Source organism: Mya arenaria, chromosome 4 (genome assembly GCF_026914265.1).
Source record: "Mya arenaria isolate MELC-2E11 chromosome 4, ASM2691426v1".
Classification (NCBI taxonomy): Eukaryota; Metazoa; Mollusca; class Bivalvia; order Myida; family Myidae; genus Mya; species Mya arenaria.
In genome coordinates, this window is record NC_069125.1 from 37,931,276 (window position 1) to 37,954,372 (window position 23,097).

General features: G+C 35.9%; 1 protein-coding gene across 3 annotated transcripts in view; it reads right to left on the reverse strand.

The window, feature by feature from the left end:
* Nucleotides 1-2,422: 2,422 nt before the first annotated feature.
* Nucleotides 2,423-23,097, reverse strand: part of LOC128229995 (WD repeat-containing protein 76-like) — a 48,755-nt gene continuing 28,080 nt past the window's right edge. For 2 of the 3 annotated variants that reach the window (XM_052941961.1, XM_052941960.1), the window contains 13 exons: nt 21,206-21,337; nt 20,083-20,166; nt 19,133-19,197; nt 16,637-16,772; nt 14,772-14,911; nt 14,099-14,252; nt 13,423-13,587; nt 12,618-12,727; nt 9,350-9,451; nt 8,301-8,453; nt 7,593-7,646; nt 4,200-4,302; nt 2,423-3,320 (listed from right to left, as the gene is read on the reverse strand). In XM_052941961.1, coding sequence (XP_052797921.1) covers nt 3,159-3,320; nt 4,200-4,302; nt 7,593-7,646; nt 8,301-8,453; nt 9,350-9,451; nt 12,618-12,727; nt 13,423-13,587; nt 14,099-14,252; nt 14,772-14,911; nt 16,637-16,772; nt 19,133-19,197; nt 20,083-20,166; nt 21,206-21,337 — 1,560 coding nt within the window. In that variant the 3' untranslated portion in view covers nt 2,423-3,158. Of the gene's footprint in view, nt 3,321-4,199; nt 4,303-7,592; nt 7,647-8,300; nt 8,454-9,349; nt 9,452-12,617; nt 12,728-13,422; nt 13,588-14,098; nt 14,253-14,771; nt 14,912-16,636; nt 16,773-19,132; nt 19,198-20,082; nt 20,167-21,205; nt 21,338-22,019; nt 22,150-23,097 lie in introns of those variants that run through there. The other variant, XM_052941962.1, reaches the window with a different exon arrangement.

The window sequence follows — 23,097 nt, forward strand, 5'->3', positions numbered from 1 at the left end:
GATACAGTTGACACGAGATGTCTGATAGTGCAGGATCTGATACTTCCAGATCAGATCCTGAACTATCAGACATCTCGTGTTAGGCCATTGCTAAAAATACCTAATCTTGATTAAGACATACTAAAAAATTACCGCCCAGTTTCAAATCTACCATATGTTTCTAAAAATCTGGAAAAGGTTGTGAGTAAAAGAATTGACGAACATTTGACAATATACAACCTTCACGAGGAAACCCAGTCGGCATATAGAAAGTTCCATTCAACAGAAACAGCCTTGTTGAAAGTGCAGAATGACATCCTTCAATCTTTGGATCAGACAAATGTGACTATCTTGGTTATGATGGACCTTTCTGCTGCCACCGACACCATCGACCACAAAACCCTCGATCTTGAGTCGCCTCGAGCAACAATTTGGTTTCGCTGACAAACCGCTTCAATGGGTTACATCATATCTTTCTGATCGTTTCCAAACAGTGTGTATCGACAGTAAAGTATCCAAACCAGTATTGAGGAACTTCAGCGTACCACAAGGATCTGTGTTAGGCTCCAAACTTTATACCATGTACACAAAACCTGTAGGCGCAATCTGCAAAACACATGGACTCAACCACCACTTCTACGCAGATGACTCACAACTATATCTTTCATTCAAACCTACCGACGGAGCAGCTCAGAATGAAACACTTCGTCGGGTTGAATAATGTCTTCAAGATATTGTGTCTTGGATGCATACAACTATGTTAAAGCTAAACACTGACCAAACAGAAGTTATATTTTTCTCAAGTGAAAAAAACACACCAAACACATAGGTGACTTAAGCGTGAAATTAGGGGACTCGCAAATAAAGTCATAAGTATATGTGCGAAATCTAGGTGCATGGTTTGATAATAGAATGAGCATGGAAAAACACGCCAACTCCGTAAGCAGATCATGTTACGCACAAATTAGGCAAATCGGACACATTAGGCAATATTTGACATCAAATGCCACAAAATCTCTAGTAAATTTGGTAGCCACTTCACGTATGGATTACTGTAACGGATTACTCTATGGCACCAACTAAACGTACATCAAGAAATTATAAAATGTACAGAATACTGCTGCCCGGCTGATGGTGGTGTTAGTAATTTATACTCAGGGTCCCGGCGTGAGCACATTGAAGGGTCCCAGAGTGACAGTTCAACCACCGCATATCTATCCTGGGCAGACTATCAGGCGGTTAACCAGTACTAGGTGCCTTCACCTCTGCAAGGAACTAACAACTTCTGTACATGCCAGGGGCAGTGGTACAGTGCGAATGGTCGTAGAAAGGATTTCATAACCAATCACAACAGAAGCTGCCCGGCTGATAACACGAACAGGGGAATTAAGGAATTACACTGGTTACCGGTACCGGTACAGAAAAGAATTCAATACAAAATACTGACTACCACATTCAAAGCTTTACATGGACAATCGCCAGAATATATGAAGAACTTGTTAGAAGTTCACGAGCCTAGGCGCACTCTGAGATCAAAGAATGATGCGCCTACATTAGTGGTTCCATGGAATATTCGTACTGTCACCTTTGGAGAACGGAGTTTTATGTATGCGGTGCCAAAACTGTGGAACTCTCTTCCATCTCAGATCAGAGGATCTAAAATGTTGAACTCCTTCAAGAAGACACTTAAAACTCACTTCTTCCTCAAACACTATGGTTAATAAACTGTGTGAAGTGCATCAGTATTTCTGCTGGATTGTATATATTCACTTAATATTCACTCAGAATATTATTTACAAGCATCGAAGAAGTTATATACTTACGAAAAAAATGATAATAATTTGGAATGAAACATGCTCAATTATTGAGTGCAGAACAATTTATATTTTAAACATGTATAGTGTACCATTTTGTTTATGTTATTTTACTAAAATTATTGTAATGGATGTTATGTTTATTTCATAATATCACTAAGCTTTATCTTTAAAACAATTAACCTTTTCATTTACCTTTTAATTTAAGTTAATGTTGCATTTTCTTATTGTTTTGATCAATGTTTTATTGTCCGAAAATTAAATTCTTAATATAATATGTAAGGATGAGTGTAATAACGCTTAATTGTTTTATTTGATATTTTGTGTTTTTGGCCTTTGTGCAAGTTCAATATTCTACATCTATTTTTCCAAAAGTTTTTCATCCGAAAAACGCCTGCAACTTATAGTAAAGGTCAACATGACCATGACCTATTTACCTCAAAATCTATAGGGGTCATCAACATCATGATAGTGGAAGCTATAAATGGTGATCAGATATTTTGTTCACTGCTAATATTAAATTCCCTCTTAATTCTAGGAAATAAGTAGGATAACATGATTCTTGAATACAATTTTTATTCAAACTATATATTTTTGATCAAATATAGATAGCAAATCAGTGGTTTTTCATAAAAAATGAACACATTATTGGCTCTAAAATAATACATCATAATTTTAATAAGTGAACAAAACAATATCACATTCAATTTACAACAGCAACATTTTCATGATATATACCATACAGAGGTATATCATCTTATTTTAGATTACAGTTCAACTGTTCACATTTTTTCCAACACCTTGACCTTTGACCCACCAACCTCAAGACAGGATACAATTGGGGTCATGCATGAGTGAGGTACAACCACAGGTTAAACAGTTCACAAGCTTTTGTATGGACAATGTTTTTCAAACCATACAGTCATATTCTGGTCAAGTTCAACTAACCAACATAGTTTCATGGCACATGTAAAAAAAAACGTTTTTATTGTAGTTTCACTGAACTTGGTCAAATGATTCTAGAGGTAATTGTGGAGACACTTGGTCTTGAATAATTGAAACGATATATAGTTCTATTGTATATCTATAAAAATATCCCAAATTTTAATTTGTGCAATTATTTATGTTCCAAAATTGACAAATATTACCCGGTAAGTTACAAATATTCTCAAATTGTCCAGGTTCTTTCCCCCAAAATTGACCTAAAAGGGTCTGGAGATGATCACATGAACATGTGTTGTCTGCCACAACGTATTGCCCCCACAACGACATCTCGTGCAAGGTTGTTAAATGAGATTATCACTTGAACATATGAAATCTGCCACTACTGTTTTTTTTCCAACACTGACATCGCAATCAAGTATGTTATAAGAGATTTAACTTAAACACATGTAGGCTGCCACTGCTGTTTCCCCCCACAACGACATCTCGTGTAGGATGAAGGGCATTTAGGGAACATACAGAACCCAAGTAGGTGTCATCTTTAAACGAGTGCAAGCGTTTTCCCTCATCACTGAACAGGGTGATCTGAAAAATTAATCCCACAATGGTATGAAGTTTGTAACCGGACCAACACCAGTGGATACCAATATTTGTGTGTTATTTTTTCCCCCTTTCAAACCGGGTCATAAATCAACAAATAAATACGCCACATTTACATATATGTTTTGTTAAATTGTAACATGTGCACAAAGTTGGAATATCTTGAACATTTTTTTATTATTGGCCAAGGCTGAAGTTTTTCCATGCCAATCATGACATCGACACCAATCTTAATAACATGACTTTTTTATTTTTCTGACAAGTTTTTTGAATGCCAAGTTATGAAGTACTTAACTACAGTAATAGTGTGATAGAAGATAACTATTGTCCTGACTATGTACAGCATTTTACATGTAGCTTGTTCAGAAACATTCCAACACTAAGTTGCTAAAACAAAAGAGGTTGTCCAACATTTTAGGAGACAACTATTACGCTTGCACTACATCAAAACAGGTTGGATTTATTCACTAGGCAAATATCTCTCTGACAGGTCAAAATGCAGACTAAAATCATTTTTTTCTTGCAATTTTTACTATGGCACATTGCTTAAGCTGCTAGCTCTAATTCTTTGCAATGACCCCTCAAAGAACAAATTGTATGCAATGGTACTCTCCCTTGGCTACAACATTGCTGCCTCTTGGGGAGAGCTACAAAATGAACTGTAAAAACCATGACTTCCTATTTTATTTATTCTTTATTTTTAACCCAAAGTGCTTTTTTATCAGGTTTTTGCTTAGGTGAGGGGGGCTCTTAAGTAGATCTTTCCAAAAGCACTCTGCCTTCAAAACTTGCCACCGGTTTCATTTACGTTCTTAGCCAAATAAATAAAACAGTAACCAGGAATATCGTTACACTGTTAAGTACCTCTCTAGGTCTGTTCATACTGCCAACCACAAACACATCTTCCCGTGCAGGGTGCCAGCTCGCACTGAAACCTGTCACCCAGCGCCCTATGTGATTGTTGTGGCTAAAATGATCAAATATATATGTAAGACAGAATGCTTCAGCAATTTTTTTTAAAATCAGTTATAAGGAGCACACAATGCCAAATGTGTTCATATGCCACACATCGAACCTTCCTTTCTGTGCTATAGGCCATTTCATTAAGATTCTTTGGAGCAATTTTGTACTGTCTTATATCCTATGTACGAAATCGCTATTAAGATACTTGATGAAACTGCTCACTAGAAACCAACATCCATTAATGCTGTAAACCTGTCACTAGTTGTTGTGACTGAAATGTTTAACAAGACGTAGCAAAGATAGACAGATTACAAAGTAGTCAAAAATGGACCTATTATGATCACTGAGTTTCAACTACATTATCTCCGAAATCATAACCACTGTGTACCAGCATTCTGTCAGCTACATTAAATTTGATGTTTCTTGCAAATATTAGAACTGCCTATGCCTTTTTATTTGGGAAAAACATGTAGTCTCAATTTTGGGAACAGATAAAACATGCTAATAAACGACAAAGTAGCACATTAATAGACATTTTTTATACCATTGAAAGTTTGGATAAAATTAAAACAAGCATTTTGAGGAGTTAGGTACTCACTTGAATATGCTACATATGCAGCAAAAGATATTGCGGATATGTTTATAAAGGCACAAACCCTGGGCATTAATAGTTTTGAGAAATGCCACTTTAATATAATTTAAACAAGAGGCCCAAGAGGGCCTATGCTCTACTGGCATGGCTCTTGTGGTCATCAATCCACAGCATGTACATATGAGCAATAGGCAACAAATATATACTTTTTGTGTTTGGGTTAGCTGAAAACCCTGCACGTTCAACATCTGAGGACAGAAAGTGCAGATTAGTTGCATAATTTAATATGTGCCAATTAAAGGTAATCTGAGGGTAAAATATATTTGCTTTCAAAACTGTACTCATGGTCAAAATTTCATTTCTGTAGCTTTAAAAATAAAAAAAGTTGAACAAAAGGTCAAAGTCAAGAACAATCGAGGACAACATCGATGCTGGTTAGCAAAACTGTACACATGGTCAAAATTTCATTGCTGTAGCTTTAAAAATTAAAAAGAAAGTCAAAAGGGGTGGGACCAGATTTTGCCCAAGGGGCATAATTTTAAATGTTTTTCTAGACGGTCATCATATGATGCTCCACAACAAATATCAAAGGCATGGGCCTTTGAAACAAGAAGATTTCGAAAATGTTTCTTTAATAAACTAGGAAACTTGTGACCCCCAGGGCAGTGCCAGTTTAGAACCAATGGGCTAAATTAAGCCTTGTTAAAAATAACAAGGATCTGTATAGCTGTTTCAGACAAAAAGGTTTTTAACATTTCCAAATTTAAGTATACCAAACCTGTGAACCCAGGAGCGTGGCCAGTAATGACCCCAGGGGCATAATTTGAACAAACATTCACAAGCAATTGTGACTTTACATGTAAACTAGGCTAAAAATGACTTCGCTCATGTAGACTTGGCTGAAAATAGACTTAGCTAAAAATAACATTTTTTATACTTTCAAGACCCATAATCTAGGCATGCATGGGTGGATCTGGCTTGTTTTCAAAAGGAACCGAGCTTTAATGGATATCTAAATACTGTACAAGTTTCATCGAGATACAATCGAAACTGAAGACTGTATCCTGTTCACAAGCAATTGTTTACAGACGCACAGATTTTTTATACTTTCAAGGCCCACAATCTTGGCATGTATGGACGGATCTGGTTTTCGAAAGGGACCAAGGTCTAATGGATATCTAAATACTGTACAAGTTTCATCGAGATACAACCCAAACTGAAGACTGTATCGTGTTCACAAGCAATTGTTTACCATTGCATAAGCTTTTCTGGCCTTTGGCCATAGAGCTAAAAAAAAAGAACAAGAACAAATCAGCCTTAGGCCATAGAGCTAAAAAAAAAGAACAAGAACAAATCAGCCTTAGGCTTTGCTCTGGGGAGTTGGTTATTCAGCCCTGCACCTTGCAGTGAAAAGTGGGAACCTGAACAGTGTGCGAGTGTTGCTGAAGGAGGCCAGTATCAACGCGGAGGCCGTCGACGCTAAGCAAATGTTGATATACAAGCGGATATAAGTAACTGAACATTCAAGAGCATGTCAAGGGTGAAAACATAAAGGTTTCATCTGCTTAACTATTTGATGTCACATAGAACCTTCTTGCTTTCAACCCAATTTACTACTTGAGCATTTTATTGTTTCTTTACCAGTATTCATGTCCTTTCATTTTTGCAAGCCTGTAAATATCTATTACTTAGATCTATAAAGTGTTTATTTAGTTTATATTGCTAACACTGAAGATTTTGCACAAGCATGATGTGTCAACACCAAGGAAATAACAACACCTGAACTCGTTTCCTTTAGAATGCTGAGAAACCAATAAATCAAATCACAAATGATGTTCATGCTTTTGCCAATAGAGAGTATGACTTTGTATATATGTAGTTTCAAAACTCATTAAGATAATAAATTACTGATATTTATCTGAACATCTGTCACAGCATGTATGTTTCAAGAATAACTTCATTAACATAAACTTTATGCCAAACAAAGACTTTTGTTTTCTAAATATTTATTTTATGAAAGTCTGTTTAAAAGGAAGAAGAAAGGTTTGTATTTCTAGTAAATAATTGTTGTTTCATTCTTTAATATAACTAATATAACAAGTACAATGGCTTGCCAAATCTTTTCAACATCTAAATAACAAGGGCGCTACATACTGAATACATTTCCTCGTCTGTTCTTGTTATTTCAATTGAAAAAGGGCAAAAACTGAACAGTTACTAAAGCCAGAGTAAACAAGAGCTGTCGCAGTATGTGGCAAATGCCCCCAAATGTGACACGTCATCTTGGTATGTCGAACACATGAGGTAAGTTATTTTAAAATCTGCCCATACAAGAAAAAGTTACAGCCCGGACACGACAACCTATACTCTATGTCCTTTTATGCAGCATTCCATTGTGAATAAACACCTAAGTGTGACCTTGACCTTAGAGGTAGGGACATGGGTCTTGCACACGAAACAAGACACACGGATGGACGGATGGTGCAATTTTAATATGCCCACCTTCGGGGGGCATAAAAACCTTGCATTATAAGTGCTTATGTTTTTGGTAACATATGTACCAAGTTTCATTTAAATATATTGAATAATGAAAGAGTTATGGCCAAAGTTCAGTTTTTCAAGTTTTTGATGGCACAAAGATTATGACACTTTCCAGAAAACAAGATGAGCTAATTACAATATAACAATTCAAAATTACATACGGTATGCTCTTTCTTAGTTTCATGTTTGAGTCAATCACAGATGAGTTGAAGATTCTGGAAAAAAAATTACAACATTATTTATGACATGAGTAATCAGTATTATAGGGCTATTGTATGTCTTTGTGAAAGTCCATTGTACATTGTTCATTTGTTTATAGCTTGCACAAATGGGTAACAATATTATTACTATTATCTTGGGAATGTGCTGTTTTAGTGATAAAATCTGACTATCTATTGGGGTTGTGTTAGATTGTTGGAAATAGTGCAAAGAGAGTATGTAACCCTCTTTAGAACTACTTTGGTTCTTCAACATGCACCAGTGTCTAGCAGTCTCACTGTGAGTAACACAGAACCCTCATTTAACATCCTCCCAGAAAATGGTTCGAAATTTCTAGTGGCAAAGCAGTAAATCAAACCTGCGACCACTGGGTTGATAGTCAGGTGTCTTACCACTAGAACATAGATCTGCCACATTACTACTGAAATGAAGAGCTTTAAGCGCAGTGGTAAACACACTCACTTCTCACCAAGGAAACCAAGGTGTTGTTTTTTTCGGGCACTCCGGTTTCCCCACAACACAAGACCTTACTCTTGCACAACATCGTGCCAACGAGAGTGACTTAGTATAAGTTATTATAACTTTCTTCACAATCGTTGTAAAATAAATAGTTTTTAAACTATCCCGAAGACTGTAATATCTTATCTTACTTGAGTGTGTCGTCCATAGAGGTTGTGAGGATGTATTTGCCCGTTACCGGGGAGAAGTATGCGCTGTTCAAGGTTTTCCCAGAATGCTCTAGTGTCACGATTGCCTTGCTCTTCTTCACACTGACTTTCCGTAAATCCCACACACAAACAACCCTGAAACAAATATCATATAAAACTTAGTTAACTTTTATCCCATAAATCATGAACATTTGAAAGCATACAACAAGGACTTTTTCGGCATACATGTACCATACACTTCTTGTATTTTTGTAAATGAAAACATAATGAATGGCATAATGGTTTACAAATGATACACCAGGTTATAAAGAAAATAGACATACCAGGAAGCTCCTGGAATTAATTACAGAGACAAAGCCTCTTGAATATTTTGTGCTCCAGCAAGAAAAAAAAATCCACAAAATATACAGCATTTACAATTACCAGGGGATGAATGAATTACAAACACTGCACAATTTCTAGTCTAGGAATTATAAAACAACAATATGATATGATGACCCATATTCACAAGTGCTTGATACAAGGAGACAAGTGTTCTGACAAAGTTTCATAACAAATGGATAAAAAATTGAAATTATGACACAGGGAAAATATTTCCTAAGATTAGACCTAGTGACCTAGTTTTACTGGAATTTCCTCTTTTTCGTGGTACAAAGATAAGGAAATAATTAAATATTAATAGCTTCAAATAATTGTTTCTTCCATATATATGCCCCCGTTCTAGTGGCATGCTTTGGTTATAACAGGTTTCACATTGTCCCCGCGTGCTGGCTAACTGTTGCTGTCCTGGTGTGACATAACCAAAGTCGGGATATGCCAAGCTCTAGCCTAGTCAAGTAATACCATGTTTCTGCTATGATGTAGTATGTTGTTGGGTTAAGCCAGAATTTTGAACATGCCCAAGCTCAAATTTCTAGTTCACAATCTTTCATATGTGATCAAATTTCAGACACGAATCATATCTAAACGTGGTGGCCAAAACATGACATAATGACTTTGGTACAACAAAGGTACAGTAAACATGTTTTTACCCTCCAACTCCTGCCGTACAGAAGTAATCCTTCTGTGTGGGATGTACACTGACAGTGCGAAGGGACTGGTCAGCCAGTTCATAGGTGTGTTCTGCACTGGTCCTAAAAAACACAATAAATTTATTTTTAAGTATAATCTAACATTAGACACCAAAATGGTGTTTCTTATTAAATCAAACAATTTAGTGTTAAGTTCTTGACTTTATCTAAATTGTGTTTTCAATAAATTGTCTGCTTATAAGTGATTTAATATTGGACCAAGCAGAAGGCTTCATAAGAGTGCCATCCATCAGTTAATCATGCACAATAATATTCAACATCGTCCAAATCTTTACCATTGTTTACTTGGTCTAAAACACATAGGCCAGTCATTGAAATTAGATTTTGGATGGATGGACAAGCCTTAATTCAACTACTACTGCTTGGCATTACATTTTTGTTGTATAAAACCCAGAACATGGGCAAGCCCGGAAGACATTTTACCAGTGCAGGGCTTGCGGGCTTGTCCTAATTTCGACCACTGAAAGGCCAAACAAAAATAATGTAGTGGTTCCTAAAAAAAGCAATAACAACAAAACAGGCTAGGTCAATAACGACAAGAGCGGTCACAGACAGCTATATCCCCTGCCTCATGGGGACATTTTTTGTAATGAAAGCCAATCAATGGTAAGGGTAGTTTCTCGGGAACATAAGAAATGCAATAAGGGCAATAACTCTTTCAAAAAAAGGTCAAATTGCAAAAGCCTGACAATATCCGCTGTGTCACTATATAGTCATAAATGTAAGTGGAGTTGCGAAGAAACCAATTTTAAATGTAAAATAATGAAAGGGCAATAACTCTTTCAAAAATGGTCGAATCCCGAAAGCCCGACAATATGCGCTGCTTCACTAAATAGTCATCAATCTGTGAAAGTTTGGTAGAAATTGCATGAAAAAACGTAAGAGGAGTTGTGAAGAAACCAATTTTAAATGTAAAATAAGCAAAGGGCAATAACTCTTTCAAAAATGGTCGAATCGGGAAAGCCGGACAATATGCGCTGCTTCACTTTAAGATCATCAATCTGTGAAAGTTTGGTAGAAATCGCATGAAAAACGTAAGAGGAGTTGCGAAGAAACCAATTTTAAATGTAAAATAAGCAAAGGGCAATAACTGTTTTAAAAATGGTCAAATTAGGAAAGCCCGACAATATGCCCTGCTTTACTTTATGATCATCAATCTGTTAAAGTTTGGTAGAAATCGCATGAAAAATGTAAGAGGAGTTGCGAAGAAAACAATTTTAAATGTAAAATAAACAAAGGGCTGTAACTCTTTCAAAAATGGTCGAATCGCAAAAGCCCGACAATATGCGCTGCTTCACTTTATGATCATCAATCTGTGAAAGTTTGGTAGTAATCGCATGAGAAATGTAAGAGGACATGCAAAGAAATGAATGTGGGACGGATTGACGCACACACGCACTGCACACGTACGCACGCACGCATGCACACACACACGGAATCGCGCCTACCATTACTATATCTCCTCGCCTTTTCAAGGTGGGGGATAAAAATGTATTAAACTGGAATATTATTTCAATGTATTCATGTACATGTATATCATGTTTTTTTTATATACATTCACTTTCTGACATTAATGTTGCCAAGAAATAAACACAATACAAGTAAACTGTACCACCTAGTTCAAACTAGAGCTGTCACAGGAGTGACGAATACCCCCAAATGCCGCCTGGACACAGGAATGGCAAACCATTCCTTTGAAAAGAGGCCATAACTGGTCTTCAAGGTTTAATTTACTGCACACTGCATCTTCTTTTATCATGCATGTATTGTTTTATTTAAATCTGTTGAGTAATTTAGAAGTTACACTGCTGACAAAAAAAACTAGCTGATGCTCTAGCTGATCTCTTCTGGAATAAGACATCTAGAGCATTCACGAGCTTTTCTTCCAACACGATCATCATCAAATTTTACAAGTACATATTTGGGCTTGATTGCATCCTTATCCACCTGGGAATAAATGCCGGGACTGTTCCTGTAGCCGAATTAACAAGTCCATCTGACAGGTCAATATTTGTAGTAAGCACTACTGTGGCAAATATGCCATACTTAAGTTCTGCTGGTATTCCACTGGCACCTGGTTTAAATGAAGCATGCTGGATTTGTTTTGTTTGTTCATCTTTCCAAGTGTCAATTACTTTTAAGGTAAATATTTGCTCATTTAGTTTTTGAAGGATCTATTGAACTTGACCGGTATCTTCTGATGTTACACCTGTGTACCAAAAAATGTTCAAATCTGTCAAGCCTTTCATGAGTTATCGTCCAGAAACAATTTTTCTATTTTTAGTAACAGTGACCTTGACCCCACCAGCCCCAATATCGAACTTGATCTGTATCTTCTGATGTTACACCTGTGTACCAAAAATTGTTCAAATCCGTCTAGCCTTTCATGAGTTATCGTCCAGAAACCGTTTTTCTTTTTTTAGTAACAGTGACCATGACCTTGGCCCCACCAGCCCCAATATCGAACTTGACCTGTATCTTCTGATGTTACACCTGTGTACCTAAAAAAGTTCAAATCTGTCAAGCCTTTCATGAGTTATCGTCCGGAAACCGTTTTTCTATTTTTAGTAACAGTGACCTTGACCTTGGCCCCACCAGCCCCAATATCGAACTTGACCTGTATCTTCTGATGTTACACCTGTGTACCAAAAATTTTTCAAATCTGTCAAGCCTTTCATGAGTTATCGTCCGGAAACCGTTTTTCTATTTTTAGTAACAGTGACCTTGACCTTGGCCCCACCAGCCCCAATATCAAACTTGACCTATATCTTCTGATGTTACACCTGTGTACCAAAAAAATTTCAAATCTGTCAAGCCTTTCATGAGTTATCGTCCGGAAAATGTTTTTCTATTTTTAGTAACAGTGACCTTGACCTTGGCCCCACCAGCCCCAATATCAAACTTGACCTGTATCTTCTGATGTTACACCTGTGTACCAAAAAATTTTCAAATCTGTCTAGCCTTCCATGAGTTATCGTCCGGAAACCATGAAAACCGACAGACAGATAGACCGACCGACAAGCTCACTCCTATATATCCCCTCACACTTCGTTTGTGGGGGTATAATAATAGTGCCACAAGGGTTATATTTCTAATAATAAATTTTAAACAAAAAATAATCAGGGTAGTTATTAGACTTACAAATCGGGTAGGTCAGGAAACCAAAAGCACAATTTTATTTTTGTTTGGTCAAAATAAATTTGCTCACGAGGCAGTTCTAGTGTCCACTAATGCTACACGACCAGTGTTCTGTGACACGAGCATTGTGTTTGGGGAGGTGAAGCTGAAATTGCGCAATACACCTGGAAGGCTGTACACCTGAAAATATATAATAGGAATTTCTTTACATTCATTTGAACTTCACCTACCGCCTAAGAACCATCCACAAACCTTTAGAATTGTCATTGTAAAATAATCAATCATTTACATTCAAAGGATTCCAATTTAGTTTCTTTTATCTGATCTGTGGGGACTGACCCTGTCAATTTCTAGCCAATCTCAAAATTATATAGCAAAATGAAGCTATGCTTAAAACATTAAACAATTTCCAATGTCCAAACAACCATAAATTAAAAACATTATCCTTTACATTCTACATAAATCTTATTAAACTTGACTTTCCAAAATCAGCCCTTTTCCCCCAAATTTGGGGAGGTATGGCGGGGCCTTCTGACAGGGGAAATTTAACTTGTATATTGCAAAATTGGGTAATTTACAAAAATCATGTTACCATCATGCGAGCTAGATTATCGATTGTTTGAAACTTTAACATGGTGCCCACCTGATCTTTACCTGTTTTCACAGTTTGACAATGAAAATATGACTTCTACAGATAGTAGTAAAATAAAATTTCCACAATGGGGGAATTTTTGACACAACCTGGGGAAAAATATATACTTTACCCCATGGGGAATGGGGCCCAATATCGGCCCCAAATTTGGCATAAAAAAGGGTAGAAAATGTTTATCTAATAGTTCATTTTACCATATAACTGCTTACACACATACACACACCTCGTCAAAGACTTCCTTGTACAAGTCTCCGTGTCTGAGTGACCCATCGTAACTGCATGTGTAGACGGAATGTGTCGCAAAAACGGGAAACTCGAGCCCACAGATGGGTCGGGAATGTGGGCAGTAGCAGACAACACCATCTGATTCAGAGCTCTCTTCACTTTCCTGTTCATAAAAACATTAAGACTGGTTTGGTTTTTGTCCTATTTGCAGTCCCTTCGAAAATACTTCCATTAGACCACATATAAAGTCATCCTAAATTTCTGACTTTTTCCAAGTACTAGCCATTGAATACTTTGAAAGGATTATAACCAACCAATAACATAATGACCATTCTGTAACAGAGCCTTTTTACAGGTGTTTAAACTCTGACAATAGATTACGGCTTTACTTCACAAGGGATTATATTTCATCTATGAATAATAGCATATGGTCTTATGGTTCAATGGATAACTTTGACCATCTCCAACATTGAACAGGCAGAGCTATAATGTTAATTCTTTTCACAAGGGTGAAACAATTATAATGGTAAAAAAATATAAGAAAAAAATTGTTGTTTTTAAAATTATTGCCATTTTCTGATTAAACTCATTACTAAACTGGCTTATTATATGTTATGAATGATATTCATTGGTAAAACAGGTAATACACATGTCCATTCACAATTTCTCCCTACCACATCCCAGATTCCAAGTTTCCCCCATTTATCCCCAGTGGCGGCCAGTAGACGAGAATTCCCAGGATGAAAGGCAACAGAGAACGACCTCTCCGGTGTAACCTTGACAACGCTCTCCGCAGACATAAGTGCCTTACTCATTCTGTCTACATACCTGCAATTACAGAACTTGTAACATAATCATAACATTTCAGCAATTTTCATCATTCAATCTGAAGTATGGTCAAACGACCATACATTAAAATCCAGAATAAAGTTCACAATGGTAGTCATCAAATCATGTTTAAAAAATTGCATTATTTTTTCAATTTTTATCCTTTGGAAAGATTGGAAGTTTTAGGTGGTTGACACTACACAGTCAATGTTAATGCATACAAATTACTACACATAATATCACACCGAATACCTCATGACATTGACATTTTCCGTAATTTTTGTCCATTGTAATACGGCAAATATTCTACCAAAACGAGCTGATAAGTGACGACAACTTTAATTGTTCATGTTTTGGGGCAACAGTGCACAATATATCAAACTCCATAAAACAAATGACAGGGATTCAAACAGGTGATAAATGTCAATCCTTAAAATAAGCCGGAGGTCTGTTTGAATATGATTGATTCATGCCCAAAGCAGGGTAAGGTTTTTTGATGACTGTCTTTGATATGCTCACCTCTGAAGGTCTTCTGAGGCAGGTTTGTGTGTGCATGTCTTTTGCTTGAGAATTTGTTTCGTTATAGATGTGTGGTCATCTTCGGAGCTTGTTCTATACAGGGTCTCCTTCATATCCAGTGGGCCATTCGGAGGACGGGGCTAAAAACAAGGGAACAAATGTTTATGTTATTTTACACGTTCCTTTTCTATATCCAACCGTGAAATAACAGCATGCTGTATTAAAAAATCAATAACACTATTGACATTTTCTGATCCTGTCTGATACTAGTGTTCATAGCTCATATTAAATCAATTAGATATTTTTCTGGCAATGTAAATGTACTGAATTTCATAGTGAAACCATTCCGGAAGTGTTCAACTGCTTGATGGTTTTTCATATTAAATAAAATGTCCATAATCATTAATGCGATTGATTCATGACATCATTTCCGGAAGGATAAAAATAGCTTTGTGCAGGTTCTTCGGTTTAAACCATAAACAGTGCTCTAAAACATGGAATTAATCAAGGGATTCACACAAAATAAGTAGGAATGCAAATGAATGGCAAAGTTGATATTCGAATATACGGTAATTCTTTCGAACGAATATTTCGATCGAATATTCGATAACCAAAATGAATATTTTTAGAAATGTAGTAAACTACTGTTATCATTCCCTACAGTAATAGCCAGGGCCTTTGTCATAGCCGGTATACGCGACGGAAGCTTTCCCCAAAATTAGACTCTGAAATTGCCTATTTACAGAAAATAAATCCAACAAAAAGCAATATATTTTGAACAAACAAAACCCCAAAATAATTTAAATTCCACAGCATTCATATTTGTAAACAAGGCCATGATAGTAAATTCGCCGTTGATTGTCGTGATGCACCAACGGATGGTCGTTCTGTAGGACGCACAGCCTCGTTCTGGGGCTTTATCTCTACTAAATATAGCTATGGAAAGACCAAACCTACTCGAGAATTATTTAAATAATACAACGAAAATAACCCTGAATATTTTACTCATCTATTGTATAACAATTGTCCTAAAACTCTTTTTCATACAGTTACATTTAAAACGTGGAAAATAGTTAAGAGCACATAACTAGCATATGCCATTCATATCATTACGGCATTTTGAGCAATATTGCACAGCTTAATTGGCAGCCATGAAACCACTTTGGTGGCTGATTCTGTTTATCCTTTATTAGCATGGTCATTAAAATTTACCAAAAATAATTGGAACTTGTTTGATGTCACCTGTCTTATAAATTTTCGTTACGAGTACTGTTTATAGTCATGACGAAATTTAATGTCCCTTATTAAAATATGGCGCATGTATTGTGTCATCACATTCACGCCTCTGGCATTAGGGATCAATCGTTGTAAAAACAAGACAAGCGTATACATACAACAACACAGTTGTAGGCAAAACGTTTAAAAACCAATATCAAACAAAAAACATTTAATATTCGAATACCCATTTTGACATACGAATACTAAACGTTCGATCGAATATTCGTTTGTATCCCTAAAAATAAGACATATAACAATAGGATGCCTGATCACCTATCACAGCAGGCAAGAGGGAAGCATGTTTATACACTTATTGACAGAACCTTGTATGACCATTGCTAAAGCGTTTCCATCATATTTCTTCTCATTTCAATTCAAAGCAGAATAATAAAAAAATAATGTATAAATAAAAAAGTCAAAATTGTTAACTTCATTATTGCTAACACCATACTACTTTCCTACAAGGAGCATTCCAAAACCCCTTTTTCCGGCACAAAAACAATATGGGTGCCTACTAATCATGAATTTTGCAAAGCATAACAGAATGTGGAACTATAAGGACATTACAACACAGCCAAGGCACACACATGTTCATCGGGTGCTGGTACAGAGAACTGGGCTCTTGCTATGACACCCTCCGGAGGTAGCTCTATACCGTCGGGGGTTTTGTTCTGAAGTCGCAAACTTGATCGCCTTGGTAACAGCTCAACTAGCACCTTCTCCCTAGAATAGAGAATTTTAGTATAGGGTCCTGCGGAAAAGAGACACAGACCGGGTGCTGTGGTTGAAAAGGGCACATTGCATCAGGCTGCGATGAACTTGAACATATATTACACATTTTAAATAAAACAAAAGAAACATTTCATTATCAGATAAGCATTTAATTCTATGTAGGCAGAAGGGTGCACATGCTGAGCATCAATATATGATCCTTTTCCCAATCTACAGAAATAATCCCAATCAATAGTTTTTTTGTTTTGTTTTTAATGAAAGTCTTTTTACCTGTACTGGTTCATTCCACATCCTAAAAAATTATGTGATGTCAGGTTTTGGGGATAATTGATTTCAGAAATCATTGATTTTCATCACATTTAGAGATCAGTATGAAATATTATCTGTCTTTTTTTATTGCAATAGATATTTTTACCCCAAGGATTGATATTTCAGCAGTTTAGGTCTCTTGAAAGGGGAAACAAGAGGCACATCAGTGCCTGTGCTCCACTGGCCAAAAGGTTCAAGCAAAGACCACCTAACGAACATTTTCGTCAAGTTTCATAGAAATACAATCATCAGTTTTTGAGGAGAAGTTATTAATTTTTTCTTTTTACTTTAATAGCTCTGGCTGCCATGTTGTGCAGTGGACCGAAATGATTTGGGCAATTTGAGTAAAGGAGCACCAAACATGTATAAATGTAAGGTTTTTAAATTGATCTTTTTGTGAGAACTTTATGCTTATATGTTTACTCATAAATTATTATTGTTTAAAAATTATTTAAAGATGCTATACGTGAAAAATTAAGACATTATTTTTTTTTCTATTAAAGGGAGGTAATTCAGTAGTAAAATGATATCAAAGCTTTTAAAGCATGGCATTTCTTTTCTAACCATGTTGATATTATTACAGTCTATTCAAGCAAGATGCCTTTTGTTTTTACATAGTACCCATAGGTTCTGAAAAACAAGGAGCACTATTCCCAACAGAAGGATGTCACTCCCTATCACTGCATGAGCATCATAATAAAGAAATGTTTACTCAAACTGCAAGCTGCTCAATTGAAATAGGTATTTACCTCAAGCATACAGTTTTATAATGTGGCAAAATAGACGGACTACTAGATTGTCATTCTGACTAGTAAAATATGCCATTATGCTAGTCCAACTGGCTAGTAGGTTAAAATGTTTTTCGTGAAGACTGCGGACGAGAAGTCCTTAAAGGTTTTTCTATTTTTAACTCTCGCAGCCATGTTGTGCAGCGGACCGGAACCATTTGGGCAATTTTGGTTAAAGGGCATCCCGATGAACATTTATGTAAAGTTTCATCAAAATCTGATAATCGGTTTCTGAGAAGATGTAGTTTAACGTTTTTTTTCTATTCTTAGCTCTGGTGCCCATGTTGTGCAGCAGACCAGAACTGTTTGGGCTATTTTGGTTAAGGACTACCCAAGTAACATTTCTGTCAAGTTTCATTGCAATACGATCATCGGTTTCTGAGGAGAAGTCGTTTAAAGGTTTTTCTATTTTTACCTCTGGGGGCCATCTTGTGCAGTAGACCGAAACCATTGAAGCAAATTTGATAAAGGACCATCCAAGGAACATTTCTGTTAAGTTTCATCAAAATCTGATCATCGGTTTCTGAGAAGATGTTCTTTAAAGGTTTTTCTATTTTTTTGCCCTGGCAGCCATGTTGTGCAGCGGACCGGAACCATTTGAGCAATTTTGGTTAAGGACCACCCAAGGAACAATTCTGTCAAGTTTCATCAAAATGCCTATCCGTTTCAGAGGAGATGTCGTTTAAAGATTTTGCTATTTTTAGCTGTGGCGGCCATATTGTGCAATGGACCAGAACCATTTGAGCAATTTTAATAAAGGACCACCCAAGGAACATTACTGTCAAGTTTCATCAAAATCTGCCGAACCGTTTCAGAGGAGATGTCGTTTAAAGATTTTGCTATTTTTAGCTCTGGCGGCCATATTGTGCAATGGACCGGAACCATTTGAGCAATTTTGGTAAAGGACCACCAAAGGAACATTCCTGTGAAGTTTTGTCAAAATCCGCTTATCAGTTTCAGAGGAGATGTCGTTTAAAGTAAAAGTTTACGCACGCACGCACGCACGACGGACAATCTGTGACGACATAAGCTCCATGGCCTTCGGCCAGTGGAGCTAAAAAAACCCTTATATTTTTATAATTATTAATAATTTCCTCATTCACCAGGAGACTGAAAAGCTTTTTCTTTTAACTGTAAAATTTCCCAATTTAGACATATTTCGACTCGCAAATTTTCCCAAAATGGGTAGATGAGTGCTTTATAAAACTGACCCTTCCACAGACCTTTAAAACTCATATAGCAAGTTTGGCATACTTTTTAAGACCCCTCTGAGATGGCTTGCTTGGCTTCTCTTTAAACTTCAGTAAGTCTTGTTTGGCCTAAAGAAACAGCAACAATAAACATTCATTTATTTTGTAGCATACTCAAAAATAAATTGTCAAACAGTATCAATTTTTATAAGATTGTTGACCATGACCTTTGACTCCCAAAGCATGAGGTCAACTATTGGTCAATGGCAACATACATGTACCAGTGTACATGTAGTTCGATGGTACTAAGGGAAAAATAAATTGTCAAAAGTTATGAAGTTGTCATAAGACTGTTGACCGTGACCTTTGACTCCCAAAGAATGGGGTCAACTATTGGTCAATGGCAACATACTAGTGTACATGTAGTTTGATGGTACTAGGTCAAACCATTCTAAGTAATAGTTTGGACAAAGTCATAACACTGACTGTTGACTGTCACCTTTGACCCCAAAAACAATGTTGAGAGTGACATACCAGTGCAGTTTGATGGTCCTTGGTGAAAAAGTTATCAAGTTAATATTGGAACAAAGTTTTGTTCGCATAAATACTAAGTTTCATAACAATTGGATTAAAACTCTTGAATTTATAACAGAGATATTTTATTCTGATATTTTCCTGTAAGATTTGAGCTTGTGTCCAAGTTTTAGACCTGAGGTAACCCTTATTCATAATTGTTCAAGACAACATGCAGTCAAGTATTCTGACCAAGTTTCATAACAATTGAATACAACTATAGAATTTATAACATGGAATTAAAACTTCAAAGCAGAATAGTTAACGACATATGACCACCCACCCACCTACCTGCTTTCCCGCCAGGTTTTCGCCATTCTATAACCCATACTTTTTCATTAAAGAATATTAAATATGATATTGTTTTTTAGGTAAAATAAACCTCAAGATATAGATTTTTCTAAACTCATTTGATAAAGTTATAAACTTCATGCCACTTAACTGATCAATTCCAAGTTGCCTCAAAAACTCCTGGTTCTGACGGACATTTTCTTCAATTCTTTTTCTGTATTCTTCAACATCATCCTTTAAACAATGAAGCAAATATTAATGAACATATGAAAGGGATACTGCATTTATCTAAAGTGACACTCTTATTCAAAGTTGATGCATACACATGTATAACAAACACCAATTTTGACAGATATACCTTTAAATAATTACTACATAATTCATTTATGGAAAATATTAATTACTGATCACAAGATTTTTACCTTGTTTAATAGCAGAAAGCGCAAAAAATTATTAAATTATTGGTGAATGCTAAAAGATTTACTGTGGTCTAATACCTTTTTTATGCTCATTTCTTTCAAATTAAACACGGTATCCTTCATAAGAACCATTTTTTCGACATGTTTTAATTATTTCTGATAAATTAGAACAACTTTATTAATTTGGGTAATCTTATTTGGAAATAAGAGTGCATCTTTAAGGGTTCATATGATTGAATAATTGAATGCAAGGGTTTTTCTGCCCATTTGGACCCCAGACATTTTGGGAAAAAAATAGCTTTTCTGTCTGCAAATGAGAAAATTACTAAATATTAGTTTCTTTTCCCTTTCAAAATACTTGAATGGTTGATATATCAATCCTTGGGGTGTAAATATTTATTGCAACAAATCATATGAATGTGATGAAGAACAACGATTTCTGAATTCAATAATCCCCACACAATTCATTAGGATGTTGAATGAACCATTACAAGTAAAAAGACTTGCATATGTTTATTTTTTTACTTTTAAATTTAATTAGGATTGTTTTCTCCAGATTGGGAGAAATATGATATATTTTGCAAGGGGAGTGGGTCTGGTAGTTGAACCTATGGGTACTATAGAAAAAGGCCTGGAATGGCGACAATATTTTCAATACACACACAGTATTGAACAAAATTGTTTTCATTTTTCAATATGGCAGTAAAAACTAACATTGGAAAGACACACATTTTCTCAAGTTCTCAAACGTTTTCAGACTTCTGACATTCAATTTGTCTCAGTTGATTTTTGATCCTCAAATTCACTGCAATATGATTTAAAGCTTTAATTTAAGGGACAATCTGTGACCATACCCCAAAGTCTGACACATCACTCTCCATCTCTGCTTTCATGTCTACAAAGTTCTCCTTAAGTTCATCCTTCACTGGTCCTTTCTTTATCTTCTTTTGTTGACTATGACTAGATTTCACAAGTAAGACCTCCTCCTGTTTAATATAAAGAGGAATGTTAATGTCAAGGATGATAAGAGAGGGAAAATCCTTTCTTAAAATTAAAGTATTATTTTAAAAATATTATCGTTACGGATATCATCAAAACAATGTTTTGAATAATAATCGAGGTACATTATTCTAGATAAATTTCTGTTGTATTCCTTTTTAACTATGGTCTAATCGTAAACACATACAATTTTAGTTAGTCAGAGGTATGTAGTTAATTTTACAGCACATTATGAACAGTTGGACACACTGAAATGATGCAGAAGTTTGTTTGCATTGTCACCAAAATGTGGGTAATGTGCTTGCACTAAACAAAATGGGGGGTTAAGATACAAAAAATCGGCCAGGAAACGTGTACAGTCGAGTAATAACCATGACGTTTGGAAGATAGGAATTTATACATGCAAGCACGGTTACAACATGCAGAGATATGCCATATTTGCCTAGAAAATACGAACAAATGAGCATAAATTCAACACATTTATTTGTAAACATTGCCTCCCAACCTAGTCCAAATAATTGTACGTTGACGTTTTTTTTTTAGATATTTGATATGGCAAATCCTTCACGTACAAATTGTTTAGTATCAAAAGTGGGTAGTTGTTCCGATCAGGATTCTGGGTTAAAGCATATAGCGTCTATAAAATATCATAAAAACAAGAAATATTACCAGATAATGTTATTTTATATTAGTTCCGTACACAAAAAATAAATATCCAACTTATAATTATGAGTTTGACGGCTTTTCTTCATTTCATTCTGTCAAAACATAACGATACATGTATATACATGAAGGGCACCTGCAAGGCTTTAGGGCACAGTTTTAAATCGCTCGGAACATTTCGGCCATGGCCGAGTTGTTACGATTGTATAACGAGGTCTATCTCGAAGCTTTCTCGGAGGAGGCCGAGCTATTACGATTGTATCGAGTTTTTCCCCTTCGCATAATTGTTGTCTGTGTCAGTCAACTTTCGTTTTATTGGAAAGGTAAACAACTTGTTTTAATGCATTAAATGCTTGTTTAGTGCAAAATAACATTTCACTTACATGGTGAAATATGAGTATAACTCTTTATGATCAATTTCAACCATAAAATACTTCACTTACATGGGTGATAGTTGCAAATTTTCAAAATACTGAAAAATTAAGCTGGGGGCCAGGGGGCCGCAGGGCCCCTGGTGGGTCCAGGGCAAAGCCCTGGCCAGGGGTTCAGGGGGCCGGAGGCTCCCGGAAGCTCCAGGAATTAAGTATTTTAAAACACATTTCAAAGCCTTTCCTGTCTTTTAATCAATCAAATATATGTTGTATATTTATAATATTTCTGGCAGCTTTTGTAAACATACATGTACATAAGGCCCCTGACAGAAATATCCCTCAATACTTCAATTCTTGCTCATTAATCAAGAATTCATTTAACTCTGTAACTCATTCAATAAAAGTTAAAAAATGAAAAACAGAATACAATTAAAGATTTATATTGAATAGTGTTTTGTATTTTTATCAAGTTACCAATCGGACCATTTCACACCCTTCGAATCGACTTTTGACAGCCTTTGCCACCTCCATTTTCGCAGGCTGTTCAAGCTCTTTAGTATTATACCCTGGGGGTACAAACTTCATTGTTCAATTTTGACAGCAGTATTTCGATTTATTTCATTGTTTATTTTTGCCTCCAATTTGCGGTATGTCGTAAAAGTCGTAAATGATACTGATCGTAAATATTCGGCAAAAACCGGCTTTTTCCGCCA